Source organism: Microcaecilia unicolor, chromosome 1 (assembly GCF_901765095.1).
Source record: "Microcaecilia unicolor chromosome 1, aMicUni1.1, whole genome shotgun sequence".
NCBI classification, from domain to species: Eukaryota; Metazoa; Chordata; class Amphibia; order Gymnophiona; family Siphonopidae; genus Microcaecilia; species Microcaecilia unicolor.
Genome location: NC_044031.1, coordinates 574,823,842 through 574,845,399, shown reverse-complemented (window position 1 = coordinate 574,845,399; position 21,558 = coordinate 574,823,842). Strand labels below are relative to the sequence as shown.

Here is a 21,558-nt window from a genome sequence, read left to right as displayed (position 1 = left end):
TGATTACGACAAAATGAGAAAAATGGTGAAAAAAAGACTGAAAGGAGCAGCTCGCAGAGTAAAAAACTTGCATCAGGCGTGGATGCTGTTTAAAAACACCATCCTGGAGGTTCAGGACAAATATATTCCACGTATTAGAAAAAAGGGAAAAAAGACTAAACGTCAGCCGGCGTGGCTAAACAGTAAGATAAAGGAAATCATTAGAGCCAAAAAACAATCCTTCAGAAAGTGGAGAAGAGAACCAACTGAAAGTAACAGGATAGATCATAAGGAATGCCAAGCCAAATGCAAAGCGGAGATAAGGAGGGCAAAAAAGGACTTTGAGAAGAAATTAGCGTTGGAAGCAAAAATACATAGTAAAAATTTTTTTAGATACATTAAAAGCAGGAAACCGGCCAAAGAGTCGGTTGGGCCGCTGGACGAAAATGGTGTTAAAGGGGCGATCAAGGAGGACAAAGCCGTAGCGGAGAAATTAAATGAATTCTTTGCTTCGGTCTTCACCGAGGAGGATTTGGGGGGGACACCGGTGCCGGAAAAAATATTTGAAGCGGGGGAGTCTGAGAAACTAAACAAATTCTCTGTAACCTTGGAGGATGTAATGGGTCAGTTCAGCAAGCTGAAGAGTAGTAAATCACCGGGACCTGATGGTATTCATCCCAGAGTATTAATAGAACTAAAAAATGAACTTGCGGAGCTACTGTTAGAAATATGCAATCTGTCCCTAAAATTGAGTGTAGTACCGGAAGACTGGAGGGTAGCCAATGTTACTCCGATTTTTAAGAAGGGTTCCAGAGGAGATCCGGGAAATTATAGACCGGTGAGTCTGACGTCGGTGCCGGGCAAGATGGTGGAGGCTATTATTAAGAATAAAATTGCAGAGCATATACAAAAACATGGACTGATGAGACAAAGTCAGCACGGATTTAGTGAAGGGAAGTCTTGCCTCACCAATCTAATGCATTTTTTTGAGGGGGTAAGCAAACATGTGGACAATGGGGAGCCGGTTGATATTGTATATCTGGATTTTCAGAAGGCGTTTGACAAAGTGCCGCACGAAAGACTCCTGAAGAAATTGCAGAGCCATGGAATCGGAGGTAGGGTATTATTATGGATTAAGAACTGGTTGAAAGATAGGAAGCAGAGAGTAGGATTGCGTGGCCAGTATTCTCAGTGGAGGAGGGTAGTTAGTGGGGTCCCGCAGGGGTCTGTGCTGGGTCCGTTGCTTTTTAATGTATTTATAAATGACCTAGAGATGGGAATAACTAGTGAGGTAATTAAATTCGCCGATGACACAAAATTATTCAGGGTCGTCAAGTCGCAGGAGGAATGTGAACGATTACAGGAGGACCTTGCGAGACTGGGAGAATGGGCGTGCAAGTGGCAGATGAAGTTCAATGTTGACAAGTGCAAAGTGATGCATGTGGGTAAGAGGAACCCGAATTATAGCTACGGCTTGCAAGGTTCCGCGTTAGGAGTTACGGATCAAGAAAGGGATCTGGGTGTCGTCGTCGATGATACGCTGAAACCTTCTGCTCAGTGTGCTGCTGCGGCTAGGAAAGCGAATAGAATGTTGGGTGTTATTAGGAAGGGTATGGAGTCCAGGTGTGCGGATGTTATAATGCCGTTGTATCGCTCCATGGTGCGACCGCACCTGGAGTATTGTGTTCAGTACTGGTCTCCGTATCTCAAAAAAGATATAGTAGAATTGGAAAAGGTACAGCGAAGGGCGACGAAAATGATAGTGGGGATGGGACGACTTTCCTATGAAGAGAGGCTGAGAAGGCTAGGGCTTTTCAGCTTGGAGAAGAGACGGCTGAGGGGAGATATGATAGAAGTGTATAAAATAATGAGTGGAATGGATCGGGTGGATGTGAAGCGACTGTTCACGCTATCCAAAAATACTAGGACTAGAGGGCATGAGTTGAAGCTACAGTGTGGTAAATTTAAAACGAATCGGAGAAAATTTTTCTTCACCCAACGTGTAATTAGACTCTGGAATTCGTTGCCGGAGAACGTGGTACGGGCGGTTAGCTTGACGGAGTTTAAAAAGGGGTTAAATAGATTCCTAAAGGACAAGTCCATAGACCGCTATTAAATGGACTTGGAAAAATTCCGCATTTTAGGTATAACTTGTCTGGAATGTTTTTACGTTTGGGGAGCGTGCCAGGTGCCCTTGACCTGGATTGGCCACTGTCGGTGACAGGATGCTGGGCTAGATGGACCTTTGGTCTTTCCCAGTATGGCACTACTTATGTACTTATGTACTTATGAAATCCAGGTAGCAGACTAACAGATGGAAAAGGTTCTGGGGTCAAAGTATATGGTGGAAGATTTGCCTGAAACGATTCAATTTTTGTTGACAATAGTAAGAGGATTACCATACAGGACTCCAAGATGTAAGATCACCGAACATATAAAGAGGAATCCAATAAAATTTATATGGACATATAATGTTTGATTTTAACAAAATAGTTCTAAAAAGCAAGGAAAAGACCTCAAAACGCTTGATCGCTTACATTCAGTTTTCAGTGGCTTTAACTGGGGGTGTGGTGTTCATCACTGGTCATAAAAACCTTGCTTGGAAATAATTATTTTAACTTTTAATTTATTTCCAAATAGATTTTAACAATTTTGCTCTTTTTACAAGAAAAATGTTTAAATATATCGACAATATCAATGCTAACTTCAAATTTTCTTTGGTTCATAAAAACCTTCACTGATTCTCATGAAGTGCTCTAAAGCAGCTTTACAAAGATAAAGTCGAGCACTTATCTGTTGCCCGACGGTGGCCCCATCCGTTTCGCTTGTGGGCTTTTTCAAGGGCTGTGCTTCGACAGGGAAAGCATTGAGAAAATTTTTTTCCTCTCTCTTTATCTGACCATAACTTAGTGCTGCCCCCAGTTAAAGCCGCTGAAAACTGAAAGTAAGCGGTCGGGCGTTTTGAGATCTTTTCCTTGCTTTTTTGAAATATTTTGTTAAAATCAAACATTATATTTCCATATAAATTTTATTGGATTCCTCTTTATATGTTCGGTCAATTTTTGTTGAGAAATAATTGGCTAAATCATTTGAAGATATACTCTTTCCTCAGGTCAGGACAGTATACTGCTCTTACGCAGTGGCGTTCCTAGCCTTGGCGAAACCCGGGGCGGATCACCGATGCGCCCCCCCTGGGTGCACGCCGCTGGGGGGGGTGCCGTGGCGTGCGCCTGTCGGCTGCGAGTTCACTACGCTAAATTCTCTCGTTCGCTGCAGCTCCCTCCCTCTGCCCCGGAACAGGAAGTAACCTGTTCCGGGGCAGAGGGAGGGAGCTGCAGCGAACGAGAGAATTTAGCGTAGCGATTCGAACTCGCAGCCGACAGGCACGTGCCGTGGCACACCCCAGCGGCATGCACCCGGGGGCGGACCGCCCCCCCCCCCCCTTGGTACGCCACTGCTCTTACGGTATTCTGTTCTGACATGGGAAAGGAGGGTTTGGTCTCCAAACATTAGTCCAAAATGTATTAAAATTAGTCCAATAAAGATATTACCTTATTTCCATTTTCTGTATTTATTAACACAGCTACCACACTACTTTATACTAAACTCAAAATAAAATAAATTTTTCCTACCTTTGTTGTCTGGCCGTTTACTGTTTCTAATTGTGTTGGTCTCAGTCTCTTGTTTCTTCTTTCCTCAATCTTAACTCTCCCCCCTTTCCATCCAGCATCTACCCCCTCTCTCTCCCCTTTCCATCTAGCATCTGCCCCCTCTCTTCCTCCCTTTCCATCCAGTGTCTGCCCCCTCTCTTCCCCCTTTCCATCTGGCGTCTATTTTCTCCATCCATGTGTAGTTTTTCTCCTCTTTTCCCTTTCCCTCTTCTTAGTCAGTATGCATCTCCTTCCTCTCTCTTCCTTCTCCTCCATCCATGTCCAGCATTTCTCCTCTATCTCTGCCCCTCCATCCATGTGCATCTCCTCCTCTGTCTTCCCTCCCCTCCATCCATGTCCAGCATTTCTCCTCTCCCTTCCTTGTGCATCTACTTCCTCTGTCTTTCTTCCACTCCATGTGCAGTCCAGCATTTCTCCTTTCTCCCCTGCCCTCCATCCATGTGCATCTCCTTCTCGCCATCCATCTGCATCTCCTTCCTGTCTTCCCTCTCTTCCATACATGTCTTCCCATAGGCGGTCGGTGGCCCAACTGTTTGGGGAGGCTAAAGGGGGCGGGGTTAGGGGTGGGGCCATGGGTGGAGCTTAAATCCATAATTGTCTGATAACACACAGAAAAAATAAATAAATAAAAATAAAAGTCACAATTAATACCTTTTATTAAATTTAGATATTAGCTATGTATCATATGTCAAAGAATAAAGTGGTTGCTCAAAGCATATACTAACCACAATCGCTCAACTGCAAAACACTATGCACAACTTTGTGCAAAAACACACTCAGAACCTTACTGTACCATAAATATTACACTGGGCAGAACCTAATACACCAATATACCACCCATATGGAAAATGCAGACCGTCAACAATATGAAACAAGGGATCATAATATCACAATTCTCATGTAGAGCCACAAAACACCCTAATTCATGTTTAATGTGGGATAAAATGCCATAAATAAGTAAAAAATATAAACTTTTAATGTCTCAAAGTGGACATATTCCAAACACTATAATGAAAATAAAATGATCTTTTCTACGTTTGTTGTCTGGTGACTGTTTTTCTGATCATGCTGGCCAAGTATCCGATTCTGCTGCTATCTGTCCTCTTAACTCCGTTTCCAGGGCTTCCTTTCCATTTATTTCTTTACTTTCCGCCTTTCTTCTTCATTTCTTGCCTTACATCCGTAAGTAAAAGCTGGGTCCTCTGCAGACTTGACTGTCCAGTGGATCCAGCTTCTGCCTATTTTCTCCATCGATGTGCAGGTTTTCTCCCTTTTCCCTCATCTTATCTCCTTCCTCTCTCTTCCCTCCCCTCCATCCATGCCCAGCATTTTTTCTCTCTCCCTTTCCCTCCATCCATGTGCATCTCCTTCATCTGTCTTCTCTCCTCTCCATGCATGTCCAGAATTTCTCCCCTTCATTCATGTGCATCTCCTTCCTGTCTTCCCTTCCCTCCATCCATGTCCAGCAACCCTCCTCTCTCCCCTGTCCTCCATCCATCCAAGTCCACCAACCCTCTTCTCCCCTCTAGCCACCCATGTCCAGCAACCCTCCTCTCTCCCCTGCCCTCCCCTCCATCCATGTCCAGCAACCCTGTTCTCTCCCCTGCCCTCCATCCACCCATGTCCAGCAACCCTGCTCTCCTCTCTAGCCACCCACCCATGTCCAGCAACCCTCCTCTCTCCCCAGCCATCCCCTCTATCCACCCACCCATGTCCAACAACCCTGCTCTCCCCTCTAGCCACCCACCCATGTCCAGCAACCCTCCTCTCCCCTGCCATCCCCTCTATCCACCCACCCATGTCCAGCAACCTTCCTCTCCCCTGCCCTTCCCTCCATTCATGTCCAGCAACCCTGTTCTCTCCCCTGCCCTCCATCCACCCATGTCCGGCAACCCTGCTCTCCCCTCTAGCCACCCACCCATGTCCAGCAACCCTCCTCTCTCCCCTGCCATCCCCTCTATCCACCCACCCATGTCCAGCAACCCTGCTCTCCCCTCTAACCACCCACCCATGTCCAGCAACCCTCCTCTCCCCTGCCATCCCCTCTATCCACCCACCCATTCCAGCAACCCTCCTCTCCCCTGCCCTCCATGCACATCCAGCAATTCCCTTCTGTCCCCTGCCCCCCTCCATCCATACCCAGCCCGATTCTCCTCTCCCCTGCCTCCATCCATCTGGGCCAGCGGCGCCCTGGGTCTCCCCTTTCCCTCCCCTTACTTACTATCTGCCCCGCACCATCTTTAATTTACCTCCGCTCCGTCCCCAGCGTCGACTCGGCCGCATCATTTCAAAACCCGCCCTGCTGCCCGTCTCTATTCTCCCCTCGCTCCCTTCGCGACGTGATTCGTGCCGCAGACAGAGTCCCGCCTTCTGACATAATTTCCTCGAGAGCGGGACTCTGTCTGCAGAACGAATCACGTTGCGAAGGGAGCGAGGGGAGAATAGAGACAGGCAGCAGGGCGGGCTTTGAAATGATGTGGCCAACACTGGGGACGGAGCGGAGGTAAATTAAAGATGGCGCGGGGCAGATATAGTAATAAACGGAAAGGGAGGGAAGGGGACACTCACGGCGCCACTCGCCAAGCCTCTTATACCGGGCGCCTATGTGTCTTCCATTTCTCCTGCCCTCTCCTCCATCCATATCCAGCAATTCTTCTCTCTCCCCTGCACTCCCCTCCATGTCCAGCGATTTCTCCTCTCTTCCCTCTCATCCATATCCAGCGATTTCTCCTCTCTCTCCCCTGCCCTCCCTCCCCTCCCTCCATCCATCCATGACCAAGAAGTCTCATTTGTCCCTTGCCCTCTCTTCCATGTCCAGCGATTTCTCCTCTCTCCCCTCCCCTCCATGTCCAGCGATTTCTCCTCTCTCCCTCCTGCCCTCCCCTCCATGTCCAGTAACTCGCCCCAAACACCACCTGCCCCTTTTCAGTCCCCCTCAAGTTCCAGTTCCAACCCCAGTCCAACCTCTTCTTCCACAACAGTCCTCCGTCCTTGCCTTCCTGCCGCCCGGAATTTAAAACTCATTTTATCTCAGGTCGCGGTGGCAGTGAAAGGCGAGCAGTTCTTTCTCAGCTCTGGTCCCACCCTCGCGGAAACAGGAAATGAGGGCGGGACCACAGCTGAGAGAGAAGGGAAGGCTGAAGATGAGCCTGCTCGCCTTTCACTGTTGCCACGATCTGAGGTAAAATTAGTTTTAAATTCTGGGCGGCATGAAGGCGAGGACGGAGGACTGTTGAGGGAGAAGAGGGCGGGCAGGTCAGGCTGGGGTTGGAACCGGAACTTCCGACGGCTCATTCTGGTTGGGTCAGGTGATGGTGGGTTAGAAAATATTGGGGGTGCTCGAGCACCCACAACACCCGTGGAGTCAGCACCTTTGGGCACGGCTGCCGGTCCCACACCCCTGTTGCCACTTTCTCCTGTTCCGGAGTACAGTCTGCAGCCTGCGCCAACAGAGAGACTAGCCCTGAGTAAGTTAGTTTATCTTCTTGTCACTGCTGCTGCTGAGGGAAGCAGCAGCAGCAGCTTGGGTGACAGCGAGAAGGAGGGAGAGAAGCAGCTGCAGCGGCTTGGGTGACAGCTAGCGAGCAGCAGGGAGGGAATCAACAGTAGCATGGTGACAGTGGGAGGGAGGTGAGGAAGTCCTGAATTGGGGCTCCCGATTTTTTTTCTGAATCAATTCGAATCTTGAATTGGCATCACTACTGTACGCATTAAAATCTAGGCGCAGTTCATTACAGAATACCTTTAGCGAGTTGTGCACATAAATTCTAATTATTGCCAATTAGAGCTTTTATTGCTTAAGAGCTGTTATCAATGCTGATTAGCTTGTTAAGCCAATTACGTTATAGACGTTTTTATAGACTACACCTGGATTTCCGCACATATCTCTAGGCACCATATATAGAATCCGGCCCTAAATGTGCCTCTTTGTTGCACCTGAAATTTAGTGGCAATTTAAAGAATTGCCTCTTATGCTGAGGCAATAGGTCAGAGACATGCACCTTACTGGGACTATCTTTTTCAGCTTTTTCCAAAACCATTTTTGGGCTTTGATTGCAGTCTCATAGGATAAAAAAAAAAAGGGGGACAAATAAGTGTGCAGTTTCCGCCTGCCATTGCTTGCCTTGAAAGGAAAAGAAAATAGTTCAGGTTTTGATCCTCTAGGAAACAACTGAAAATATCCAAAGAAAGAGAAGCCATCTAGAGTAAACGTGCGGTGCACGGCTCAATCAGGCAAGTAAAAAACAAAGGGGGAATTGGGGCGAATCACCTTTTTTAGATGGCAACTGGGATGGAGCTAACCTCTATGACAGTGGCGTAGCCACAGGTGGGCCTGGCTGGGCCAGGGCCCACCCACTTTGGACTCAGGTCCACCTAAAATTGTGACACTCTTGCTGTGGCTGGTGGGGATCCTTGCCAGCTGAAGATTTTCTCTCCTTGGGCACCAGCGCTCTTCCAAACGTCAGCCAGCGGCACTTGCCTGGAGACCGGACCTTCTGCACATGCTCAGTTGTCACACATGCATAAGCACTGAGCATGCACAACAAGCTGGTAGCAGCATCAGTTTGAGGCAAGTGCTGTCGGCTGCCGTTTGGAAGAGTGCTGGCTGCCCGAGGAGGAGAAGGAAATCTTCGGGAAGCAGGGTTTGGGGATCCCCGCCTGCTCAAGTATTTAATATTTGGGGTCTGTGGGCAGGGAAGGGTGGAGAGAGGAGCAAACCAGAGGGGGATTGGGGGGGGGGGGGGATGTGAATTCTATGCCCACCCACCTTGAGCTCAGGCCCACCCAAATTTGACCATCTGGCTACGCCCCTGCTTGATGGAGAGTCTAGGCTGGCTTCACTTCCCATGTTTTTAAAGTCACTCCAAATATCTCTGCAAGTTTCAAAAACAGGCTGAATAGAAGCCACGTATTTGTTTTTCTTAATGGTATTAGATATTTGCAAACTGGTGCTTTATGGTTGCTATTCCCCCATCAAACCTTTGGGCGGTAAATCGATCCCCAAATACCACAGCTCACCTTGACAGACACTGGGTAGTGGATAAAAACTCACACTGTGGTGGTTATTAATGAATTGATGATAATGGAATGAACCACTGTATATTGTATTCAGGGCATCGGTCAGCAATCTATTCAGTATTGTACTGCAAGTTCATGCATGTAGGATATCTCCACTGTATCGGCACTTTCTATTCTCGTATTAGTCATTTTAGGCAAAAGGTCACATGTGCAAGTGAATTCAATCCTGTGAGCAGCGTCTTTGTTTAAAGAACATCTGCCAGTAAAGCCATTGTCCCCAAGGACAGCTGCCACCCCTGCATTGGCTAAAGCTCTAAAGCAAACGAGGCAGTGCAAATAAACTGAGCTCAGATCCCAGCACCCCTCGCAATTCAAGCAGTGCTGCCTGGACGGCTTTATGGGAAACATCTACCCGGAACTGTAGAAATCTAACGAATTCCTATGGATACTAAAGAGCCTTTGGTACGGTAGGACAAACCTTTTCTTCCATGGATTTTATCAATTTGATGAATTAAATATGCATTAAGGTGGAGCAGAGGTAAAAAGGCCTGCTTTGGTGAAGTATTTTAAATATCCGGCCCATTTAAAAAATATTTCTATGTATTAATTCTCATGCATTTAAAATGTATTAATTGGTATTTATTATTTAAAAAAGTTTTTGTGCATTTTTTGCATTGTTTCAAACTTCATTGGGTAGACCAGAAAGTCAGAATATAAAAACTCAAGATTAGCATTTGCCTGGTTAAACTGTTCTGTGTGTGCATGGTTAAATGTGAAGTGTGTATTGGTTAATTTATACAAAACCATAGCAAGAGGGTTTATGAAAAGTGTACACATCTGTCAGGAAGGCTACTTTTAAATTAAATCATGCAAGAGTATATGCTAGCCTTAGTTTTTTGCATGATTATGCACTTTGCTCTTTTTACGGCTGGAGGCTTCTAGCCTATCTCTGCTGTCTGTATAGGGGGAGGTGCTCATTGAAACTTGTTTCTTTAGGAAGATGTGTGAATTTTCTCCCCAAAGTGATAACTCTTTCAGCATCTCACTGTAAGATGTCTGTGTGGCTGGGTGTCTTGCAAATAGCAGATGTTGATTAAAGGCCAGCAATGATAAGGGAGCTCACACCATCATTTCTTTATACATCCCAAAAAGGCTTTTTAAGTGTAACTTTTTAAACTGATCAGGATAATTCAGCAGGAGCAATCCTTTGCCTCCCCTGTGATTATGGAGCAGATCATCTCTCCATCTGATCTCTGATTACTAATCATTTATACAAACAGCTGTTAAGTTTCCTATTAGCCAAGCCTGGTGCCAATTTACTATTGCTGCATTGCACAGCTGAGTGTCAAGCTGTTCCGGTGGATAATTTGTTTCAGAACAGTCTTCCTGTACGTAAGCCATTGTGTAATGCTTCATAAAACCTGGATTTGGACCTCTATCCAGGAAATCCAGATTGCCCCAATTTGATTGACTGCATTTTTGTCCTTTAGATTGTAAGCTCCTTTGAGCAGGGACTGTCCTTCTTTGTTAAATTGTACAGCGCTGCGTAACCTTAGCAGTGCTTTAGAAATGTTAAATAGCAGTAGTAGTAGTAGTATGTGAAATTCACTTGTAAAAGGCATGGATATGCTTGTGCCAGGCTTTGGTCTATGACTTGCTATTCAGTAGGACTCAGCTGTTGTTTATATGAATTTTGATAACTGCACTATCTACCCATACTAGGAAATTCTATATATAATATTCCGCCAGGGTTGTTATGCTCATATTAGCCCTCTCCTCAAGTCACTTCACTGGCTTCCTATCCATTTCCTCATAGAGTTCAAACTCCTCTTATTGACCTATAAGTGCATTCACTCTGTAGCTCCTCAGTACCTCTCATCTCTCCCTACATTCCTCCCCGGGAACTCTGTTCACTGAGTAAATCTCTCGTATCTGCACCCTTCTCCTCCACCGCTAACTCCAGACTCTTTTCCTTTTATCTTGCTGCACCATATGCCTGGAATAGATTTCCTGAGCCGGTACGTCAAGCTCCATCTTCAAATCTAAGCTAAAAACCCACCTTTTTGATGCTGCTTTTAACTCCTAACCCTTATTCACTTGTTGAGAACCCTTATTTTATCATCCTCACTTTAATATTCCCTTATCTCTTGTTTGTCCTGTTTGTCTGTCCTAATTAGATTGTAAGCTCTGTAGAGCAGGGGCTGTCTCTTCATGTTCACGTGTACAGCGCTGCATAGGTCTAGTAGCGCTTTAGAAATGATAAGTAGTAGTGTTATGGTATAAGCATCATTTCTTGTAACAGTAGAAATGATAAGTAGTAAATGAATGTTGATAACAGTGTGCACTATCTACCCATACTAGGAAATTCTATATATGGCACCTAGCATTGGGATCCTTTTACTAAGCTGTGGTAAAAAATGGCCTGAGGTAGTATGGGTGCATTTTTTGGGCACACACTGGGTCGTTTTTTTATCATGGTTTTTTTTTTAATGGGGCAGTAAATGGCCATTCGCTAATATGAAAAGTAGCGCACAACTATTCACTGCCTGAGCCCTTACTGCCACCCAGTGACCTAGTGGTAAGGGCTCACGCGCTATGACTGTGGCAATCATGCAGCTCGTACCAATGTGGCCACACTGCCGATTACCACTGGAAATGCCCCCATGGTAGAAATTAGAAAATGATTTTCTACCATGGGAAACAGTGCACACCAACTTCAGAATGGGTATGCGCTACCCGCTCGTCAGCCGTGCCACTGCTTAGAACAAGGGCCCACATGCGCTATTTGTGTGCTGATATTTCGGCACAAAAAACTGTTATAACAGAAGCAAGGTGCTGAAATACCCCGAAAATGGCAGATCCACACGCAATTACACTTACGTGCCCTGTTATTTTATAATGCCAAAGTGTTTCCTTGCAGATCTGAAAAGGGTCTTAATGATGGTTGGGACATGGATGGGTCAGGGGCGTTCTCTTAAAATGCATGCACTGTTATAGAATAGTGCGGTTCATGGGTGGACTGAGGGTGGTCTGGGCCCCCCGCCCAGCCACTGCCCGACACCCTCCCTGCCGCCGCAGCCGATGTCCCCGCTACCCCGGTCATACCTCAGGGGTCCTGGTGGTCTGGTGGCCTCTGCCGGTGGGGGGGGGGGGGGCAAGTTCCCCTGCCTGCCGGCGCTGCCGTGTTTTCAAAATGGCAGCCGAGACAGTCTTGCGAGACTTCCACAGGGAGTCTTGGCTGCCATTTTTAAAATACGGTGGTGCCGGGTGGGGGGGGGGGAATAGCAGTAGACCAGTGAGCCAGGCCCCTAGATCACCAGCGACGTTCTGGGCATCCAGGGAGAGCCTCTGGGCCCCCTGGAGCTTCTGGGTGCTTGGGCACTGCCCGGTTACCTGAATGGCCAGTCCACCCCTGGTGCGGATCTAGAAAAGTATGGGATTTACACCTGGCTTCAGTTGGTATAAATATTTGAGACCAAAGTTGGGTGCGGATCCCGGCGCTACACACTATTCTATAAAGGGCACCCATCCCGGAGCACCCTTTATAGAATACTGTTCAGTGCCAATTTTTGGGTGCCAATTACTGAATCTAGCCCATAGTGTGCTAGATTTACACACAGTGCACACATGCATGAACCAGCGCACACGTCTGCACATACTATCGGGAAAGAGTGCGCATTATTTTCAAATAGTTTGTACTCTAAGAAAAGTACATGCTATCGGGGTAATTCTATAAATGACACTTAAAGGTAGAAGTGAATAGGCACCGAACCTAATGGCTATTAGGTTCCAAAACAGGCTGAAAATGGTGCACTTAGGTGCTATTCTGTAACTGGGCACCTAAGCATTCTTGCATGTAACTGCATGGGCGAGTCATAGGCATTACGACTATTTTGGCGCACACTTGATAGAATACCAGGTTACGCACCCAACTGCTGATTTTAGGCGCCAATATTTACACGAGCCATAGACATGGTGTAAGAGGTTGTGCCTAAAGTTAGGTGTGAAACTGCAGACTTATGCTAGTGTTCTATGACAGATTTGGCGCCCAACTCTGCCATTATAGAATACTAGCTTAGCGCCCAGTTTATTTGGTGCCTAACTTTAACCCCCCTGCCCCATGTTTACATAGTGTGCATTCTTAACAACATTTGTTTTGACATGAGAAAACCATAATAACAAGAGCAGCAAAAAAGAAAATAAAATTTTTCTGCCCCCCCCCCCCCCCCATCCTTACTATGCAGTTCTTTCATAAAACAGTCAGAAGGTTGCTAATACATTGTTTTTACAAAACTATGAGAATGTCTTGGGCTACCCCTGCCTACACAATCTGCCATCTCAGGCAGGGATGAGATGCTGCTTCGTCTGGTCTGGCATCTCCCCCCTTCCCTCCTCAACCATTGTCCCCACGTTTACCTTATTTTTGTCTTTTCCAAAAGGCAGCAACGATTCCAATAGGCTGCCTTGCTGTGGTGCCACTGTGTCCCACCTCTGATGAAACAGGAAGTTATGTTAAGAGGTGGGCCACAGTAGGGAGAACAGGCCGGTGCCAGCGGCACGGCAGCCTATGGAAATCGCTGCCACTGCCACTTTTTTGGAAATGAAAAACAAAATAAGGTAAACATGGGGAAGAGGGTTGAGGAGGGAAGGGAAGAGTGCTGCCTGAAGCCCCTGCCTCAGCTAGCCTAATGGTAGGGCCACTACTGTGTGTTGGGTGCCTAGTACTTAGCTGCCCACCAAAAAGCCTGATGTGTTCTCGGGTCAGAGGAAAATCAGTGTGCAGTTTATTATTATTTTCTATACCGCTTAAACTGCCGTGCAGAGCTAGGCAGTGTACACAGTTTCAAAAAAGGAAATAATCAGAAACCAAAGGAACTACAATGGTATAAAGGACAGAGTACACATAGCACCGAAGAAAGGTCAGTCATGGTCACCACATACAAATCAAAGAATAGAGTTAAGTCATAACCAAGAATGAATAAGACTTCAGGCAATAAGAGATACACTGCCAGAGGGAAAGACTACAACCGCATAGTCTGAGTATGAAATGCTTGACCAAAAAGACAAATTTTTATTGCAGTTTTATATTCCTTTAGGGAAGAGATACTACATATATACAGAGGTAGCTCATTCCAAATAGTAGGGGCAAAGAAATAAAAAACAGCATGTCGTATAGATTCAAGCCATGCTTCTTTTGGGTTGGGCAAAACTAAATTAATCATTTATGGGCAAAACTAAATTAATCATTTAAGAAAGCGAAAGCCTCTGGAGGGTATATATGGAATTGTGAGAACGACAAGATAATCTGGAAGACCTATTTTAAGTGCTTTAAAAGTGATCATTAAAATCTTGTAGATAATTATTTGTTTTATAGGTAACCAGTGATACTTTTTAAACAAGGATGTAACATGGTCCGATCTTTTTGCATAACCAAACTACTATGTTTTAAAATTGATTGTACCTTTTTCATTATTGCATTTGGTAAACCAGCATAGATAATGTTGCAATAATCCAACTTTGTCATCAGAAGCAAAAGAATAAGCCTATGAAAAATAGATGCCTAACTGACCATAATTGCTGAAGAGTATAGCAACTAACCTTAGTTAAATGTGAAATGTGGAAAGGTTGGAGTCCAGGAAGACCTGAGATATTTAAACAAGTTGACTGGCATGACAGGATGCCCAAATAATGAAAGAGCAGCTGATGGTGGAGAAACATGACCAGAAATCAGCAAGCAACTGTTTTTTTCCATGTTTAGCATCAATTGGTGTTCAAACAACCAATCCGCTATAAAGTTAAAGCAATTCTGTAATGGACCTAAGTTTGGAGAAAACAGATCTGTTGGATAGACTATCAAGATATCATTAATTGGATTAAAGTAGCTAGGGGACTCAGAAATAAGTTAACTAAGAGAGGAGAAAGTATAGAGCCCAGAGGGTAAAAGTTGAATATCTGAGGAAACCTTCGGTGAAATAACCCTGAAAGTCCAATTGGAAACCAACTCAGGACAGTCTCGAAATCCCTAAATGTCACGGACTGTCACGGAGTCCGGAGTAGTGAGCCCTTGGGCCACTGACAGTGACCGGCAGCAGCAGGTAAACCACCCAAACAGGAAGCAAGGCTGAACACAGACAGGCTGGTACAAGCATGACCGGAACTAGCAGGATGGGAACTGAAGCAGTAGATGAGCAGGGCTGGAATAAGCAGGACTGGAACAACCGGATTCTGGAACGAGCTTGGCTGGAACCGGATTCTGGAACGGACTTGCTTGGCTGGAACCGGATGCTGAAACGGACTTGGCTTGGAGGGAACCGGATTCTGGAAAGGGCTTGGCTGGAACCGGATTCTGGATTCTCAAACAGACTTGGCTGGAACAGGATTCAGGATTCTCAAACAGGATTCAGGATTCTCAAACAGGCTTGGCTGGAATGGAAGCAGACAGGGTTGGAACAAACAGTGGAGGAACTGAAGCTGAAGACAAAACAGGGCAGACAGAAGCAGGATTAGAACTGAAGCTGAAGGCTTGCAGGGCTGGAACAAGCAGGGTTGGAGTAGAAGTTGAAGACTGGCAAGACAAGAATTAGCAGGGCTGGAACTGCAACAAACACACACAGACGAAAACTCATCTGAAGACCTCTGTTGCAAAGGCAAGCCTGAAAGTTCCCAGGTGCTTAATAAAGACAATTACAGATGAAGTCACTAGCAAGAGTGAGGCTTGGCAGCAAAAACACCAGAGCACAGCTTAGCTGCAAGAACACCACAGCGAGGCTTGGATGCTGGAACATCAGAATAGGACTGGAATGAATTCTGGCACATATTTGGGAAACAGGAAGAAGACAGTCCATAGCAGCCATAGGGCCTGGTCACCAGGAGGTGAGGTGAGTGTAGGCATGGGATACAGTCACAATCGTGACACTAAAGAAGAGAGTTGATTAAGCAGCAAAGTAGGGTGGACTAAGTTGAAAGCTGCTGACAGATCTAAGGAGACTTTTAAAACTACCTTATGCTTATCTAGGTGATTAGCCCCTCCCAGCAGGGGCTGGTCACTGCCATTTTGAGAGGACTGGGCCCAGAGGCAGAGGGAGGAAGCATTGCTCCTATCTTTTTGCCTCTAGTGCATTTAAGGCATGTGGGGGTTGGGGGGGTCACTAGACCACCAGGGAGTTAATTGTTTAGAGGGAGGGAGGGGTGGTCAGGAGGTGGTCCACTGGACCACCAGGGATTTTTGATTCGTGAGGTCATGGAGGGGTTGCAGGGGCACCAGAGAGGTCAGGAGGGGGTGCACTAGACCACCAGGGATATTTCTGGACATGTAGGGGAGGGGTACTGGTTTATTGTCAAATACATTTGACAGCTTTGAGTCGCAAACAGCAACTGACATACAAAGGGGGATCCATGCGTTTCATTTGCATGCGATCCCATTTGTGCATCGTTTGCTGCTTGTGACTTAGTAAGTTTTCCAGAGGCACTCGTATTTAATGGATGCCTTTTTTGCACTGGCTCCTAAAGCTAAATAAGAAATCTGTGTCACCCAGACCTCTGCTCTTTATCCAGTGAAGTGGAAATCAGGGAACCTTGTCTGTTCCTATTTAGCATCCAAATTGTACTTGGTGTTATGTGAGATTGAAGAGGAGAAAGATTTAGAGAGGGGGGGGGGGGACTCTTCACAGAGCCTCCTCCACTGGGAGTTAAGTGAAACGCTGTAAAGGAGAAGTGTAAATATTTTCTAAAGCCTCTGGCTTAATTGTCCCTGATTGTTTAATCCTGCTTATTTTTGAAGTAAACTATCATTGTGGTTCAGAGCACATCAACCCTGTGGTCTGCTTTTATTCTGAGAACTGAGTAACTTCAAATGTGTGGAGCATAGCCTTATTCGGCTTCCTGGGGTTTTCTCCAGTCCTGGACCACACCTTAACAAATAAAATATTGTGTACCCGACCATTTCGCTTGCTCCAGAACATAGTCTAGGCAGTTGCCTAGATCAGGGAGGTTTCTGAAGGAGCTCCAAAAGTCAGAGCTTACACTAAACTGTTATGATAGTCATGGGCAACAGAATGGAATGGGCCATAGGAGCCACAGCCCAATATAGCATCAGTAACTAAGACATTTGGGCTAGCAGGGGTGGAGACTGATTTGTTTGGCCCTCTCATCCTTTTTGTCTCAAAATCAGTCTTTCATACTTTGGTTCAATCCCTAGTACTAACAAAATTCGACTACTGCAACTCCATTTATGCAGGAATTAAAGGCAGCCTTATCAAAAAAATTACAAACTTCTCAAAATACTGCTGCACGCCTCATATGTATTTATTTATTTGGATTTTGATCACACCTTTTTCAGTAGTATAAATCCAAATAAATAAATATGTAGATCACTTCACTTCACCAAAGCAACTCCTCTTCTATATAACATATACTGGTTACCAGTAAAAGATAGAATATTTGTGTTTTTATTCACCAAATTCTATATGGTTCTGCTCTATCATATATGAACAATCTCATTGAATTACCCCCATGTAATGCCATACCATCATCCAGAGAATATCTCATTCTGCATTTCCCTATTTGTAGGAATGTAATCTATAAAAAAAATTTGGAATTCGCTACCAAAAACAATGAAATGCACAGATGGTTACCTGTCCTTCAGAAACCTAATGAAAACTCATTTTTTTAAATGTAGCCTTTCAGAAAACAAAGAATTCTATTTGAACATTATCCATTCATACAATTAATTTCACTTCTTTCCTCCCTGATCCTATCTAGCCCTAATTATACCCATATTTATTCATCTTCACTTCTTTGTTTACAAACTTAATTATGATTTAATCTTCTCTATCCATCTACCCTTAAGATCAGTTGCATCCAGGTTAATTCACCACATATGTTATATTTGTTTTATAAAGCCAATGTTAAATCATTATTTATTAAACTTTATAATCTGTTTATGTAATTTTTAATACATATCATTTATTTAATTGTTTGTTATGTAAGCCACATTGAACCTGAGTCACTCTCGGGCTAACGTGGGGTAAAAATGTCATAAATAAATAAAATAAAAGGTGTCCTGCTGCCCCTGATGATAGTTATTTTTGAACTGGTATGGCAGAAAAAGGGGGAGATATTTAAAGGGGTTTAAGCAGGCAGAAGAGACTGCTGTACGCTAAAACCCTGATCAGTGGACCAGGAAGAGGACATTCAGCAGTATTTAACTAGGCAGTGCCATTGAATATTCCCTCTGACTGTTGGGGCACTGTCTGGTTAGTGCCAGGTTGGTCTGTGGGAGGAACCAGAGTGAACCCAGAAGTTATTCTGGCCCTGGCGATACTCAGCGCTAATGCCTGCATAAGTAAGCTGGCAGATAGGACCACACAAGAAGCAGTCCTTTGTTTACCTGATAAGGTATGCAGGTAGCGGTACTGAATATTGGCCAGCACCTGCATAACCTCTTGAGTCCGGTGAGTACCTGAGTATTCAGTGCTGATGCTCAGACATGGCCTGGCATTGAATATGTAGGTCTAACTTAGCCTACGACTATCAAAGGCTTTAAAGCTGCTGACTACCCCAGGCTGAATATAGCTCGGAAACTGCTTTAACAAGGATTGTTTTTACCAAAGGATGATGTAACCGTCTCAGCTGACATGCTTGGTTATAGCAAGTGAAATAGATGCAGTCATGTCCTTTTTGACCACTTTTAGAGCCTGGCTTGAAAAGATAGTCTGTGTTAATGTTCACTGGATCACCAGTTGCACAGTGAACATGATTTAAATTTGTGAATGTGTAAATATTTGTCAGGATCTAGAAGTGTCATGCCAAATTTTGAAGATTTTTTGTAAAACTGAATAATTTGCTTTGAGTTCTGTTGAGCTAAATTGGACAAAATTAAGGGACTTCTGCAGTAAAGTTTAGTTTGCATGCTAAAGACATTTAGGGGGTAATTTTATAAGGACGGCGCCAACATTAGGCACCAAGAACACATATAAATTACCAAAATACCTGCACAAACATCAATATTCTGGCTACATGCTGTTCCAGAAAATACCATCTAAATGTGAAGGTGCATAGTTTAAAGATGGGCATACTCATGGGTAGAGTGTGGATGGGGTGCATAATTATGCATATAAATTATAATATACTGTAAGCTACATATGGTTTTCAGCAATCTAGGTATAATCAATTACATCGGCTCAATGGCTGGTGTAAATGGTCACACCTAAAATATGCACACTGTGAATTGGGCCAACCACAAGCACATCAGGGCTGAGGGATTAACGACTCAACTGCATGAAACAACCAGAGGTTGCAGTTCTTAGCTTGTAGTGATCTTCACTGGCTACCACTAGTACACTCGGGGTGAAAAGCAATAGCACACTAACACTTCCCTAGTGAAGTACAACATTATTGCTAAAACACTGTCATGGATGTTCTTAGTCCTTCAAAGTTTTGTATTTCTTTTTTTCTCTAGAAGAAGAACAAATCAAAGCCAAATTGTTAAGAGTTCAGCAGATATGCAAATTAGCTTCTTAACCATCTCAGGCTTTAGGAATTAAGGCTATAACAACTTCTCAGTAATTCTCCTTTCACAGTCTTTTCTATAGTGCAAAAAGACTAGCTTCCCTTTTATCAAGCACTGGGCACAGCTCAGCCTGAACAGCCATCTCCTCATAGGTTAATAAAACACCAAACACTTAGCTACTTTCTTCCAGCCCTGCCTGTCTTACAAAAAGAATTAAAAAACACAAAGAAAACATCCTTCTGATTTCTCTTCTTCGGGTCTTAGCAGCAGCTTTCATTTCCCTGGCAGTTTAAGGCTGTCCTGCCTTGGATGCTGTCTTCCACAGTGTTCATACAGAAAACAAGTACCAAGTACCTTTTCCTTTAAACTGTTCCCACCTGACAACAGAGGCCCCTCTCCTTTTCAACCTTTGTGTTTTGTGATCCTGTGGCAGGGTTCTCAGGTTAGCTTCTTTCCAGGTGTAAGGCTTCTTCCCTGGAAGCACTGGGTTTGTGAGCCCTTGGACCTCTACCGTGGAGTGGCAGTGGCAGGCAAGGTCACCTTCAAAGCAGAGATGAGGCAAGGCTGGACTGGAACCCCAGACTGGAGTTCTGCACTGGAATACACAGGACTGGAATGCACCGGACGGGTGCGCACTGGACTAGAACCCACTGGACTGGTACACACTGGAGTGGAGCCCACTGGACTGGAACACATGGGACCGGAACCCGCTGGACAGGAACACACTGGACCTAGGCTTCACTTGCGCTTAGCCACCGTTCCCTGAGGGTTGAGCCCTCAGGTTCGGGCAGCCAGCAGGGCTAACAGGAAAACCGGAACTGGAACTAGCAAGCAGGAATAACAGGAATTAGGATACAGAAGTGCCCCCTGGCACCTAGGCGAAAGCAAGGCAGACAGGCAGGGAATGTCCGGGTTCCGGCAATAGTCAGGTCGGGCAGCAGGCAACAAGTATTGGGGTTCAGGCAGTAGTCGGGTCAAGCAGCAGGCAGCAAGACTATGACTGCAGCTCCAGTAGCAAGGAGTACTGGCAGCGGACAGGACTAGGGCTGAAGCTCCAGAAGCAAAGGAAAACACACATGGGAAAATCGTAAAGCTAAACACACGAAAACTAGTAAAGCTGTACACAAGCTAACAAGAAAGCTATGCCCAAGCTTAACTAGTCACAAGCTAGAAACTCACACTAAGCAATACACAGGAGAACTAGTAAAGCTGTAGTGCTAACAAGCTAACAAGCAAAGCTATGCCCAAGCTAACTAGTCACACACTAGGAACTCACACAACATAACACAACACACAGGAGAACTAGTAAAGCTGTACACAAGCCAACAAGAAAAGCTATGCCCAAGCTACTAGTAACAAGCTAGAAACTCACACTGAACTGGACAAGGTAGCAGTGCACAGAGCACTCTAACATACCAGGGACCTTAGACGATGCAAAGGCCAAGGCTGCAGTCTCTAAGTGATTAATAAAACCCTTCAACACCTGAGGAGCAGCTGCAGCCATCAGTAAGCACCTACGGAGGCTATCCAGGCACAAACAAGAGAGACAAGTCCAGCAGCCTGGACCAGACTGGGCTAAAGTCTGGAACGGGTAGGAACAGCAAGACAAACTATGGCAGCCACTGGCTCTGGCCACCAGCGGGTGAGAGGAGCACAAACCAAGGAGCAGGCAGAGCGCACACAGAACATAGAGAGACTTAGAATACCTAGGTGCAGCACAGAGGAGCAAACAGAGCCAGGCTGGAGACAGAGGTAGAGCTAACTCAGGCAGCACCCCCAGGTGCAGTAGAGTGGAGTAATTAGAGCCATGCTGGAAGCAACCAGCACACAGAAGGAAAACTACTCCAGAAAGGATAGGCAGAAGCCAGCTTAGAAGCTGACCCCCAGAAATAAGGTAAGTCTGAGGGTGGTCACGGCCACAGACGTGACACCAGGAACCTGAGCAGAGGGCTCCTCTTTCCCCCCTATCCCCTTCACTTATCTCAGGGAAGTTTATGTGGGTCCCAGAGGAACTAACACCTCCCATCCCCCTTCTCTGTGACTGAATCCTTTTCTATCAGTAATGTTGGAGCTGTGGAGTCTACCTACTAGAATTCTTGGGAGTCTGTTTGAACTTTTCCCTTCCCCTTTTTGATTTTCTGCTTATCAATCTTTTTAGCCTCTTCTCATTAGTCTGGACCAGTCAGGAGAATCTTTCCTCCCAGGGCTGTGGCATTTCTTATATCATGCCTTCTCCGGATACACCCTTACTGACTCTCTACTCTTTAGGGGTTTATGTCTCCACCCCCTTTGGGAAAAATTTTCCATTTTGGTCCTTCTCCCTCTGAACTATTCTTGGTGAACCCTCCCCTTTAGACAAGCTCTCTGATCTCAAAACTC

General features: G+C 45.4%; 1 protein-coding gene across 1 annotated transcript in view; it reads left to right on the top strand.

The window, feature by feature from the left end:
* Positions 1-9,049: 9,049 nt before the first annotated feature.
* Positions 9,050-21,558, top strand: part of ENPP2 (ectonucleotide pyrophosphatase/phosphodiesterase 2) — a 379,835-nt gene continuing 367,326 nt past the window's right edge. The window contains exon 1 of the mRNA XM_030218400.1: positions 9,050-9,131. Within this exon, the coding sequence (XP_030074260.1) occupies positions 9,111-9,131 (21 nt within the window). The 5' untranslated portion in view covers positions 9,050-9,110. The remainder of the gene's footprint in view (positions 9,132-21,558) is intronic.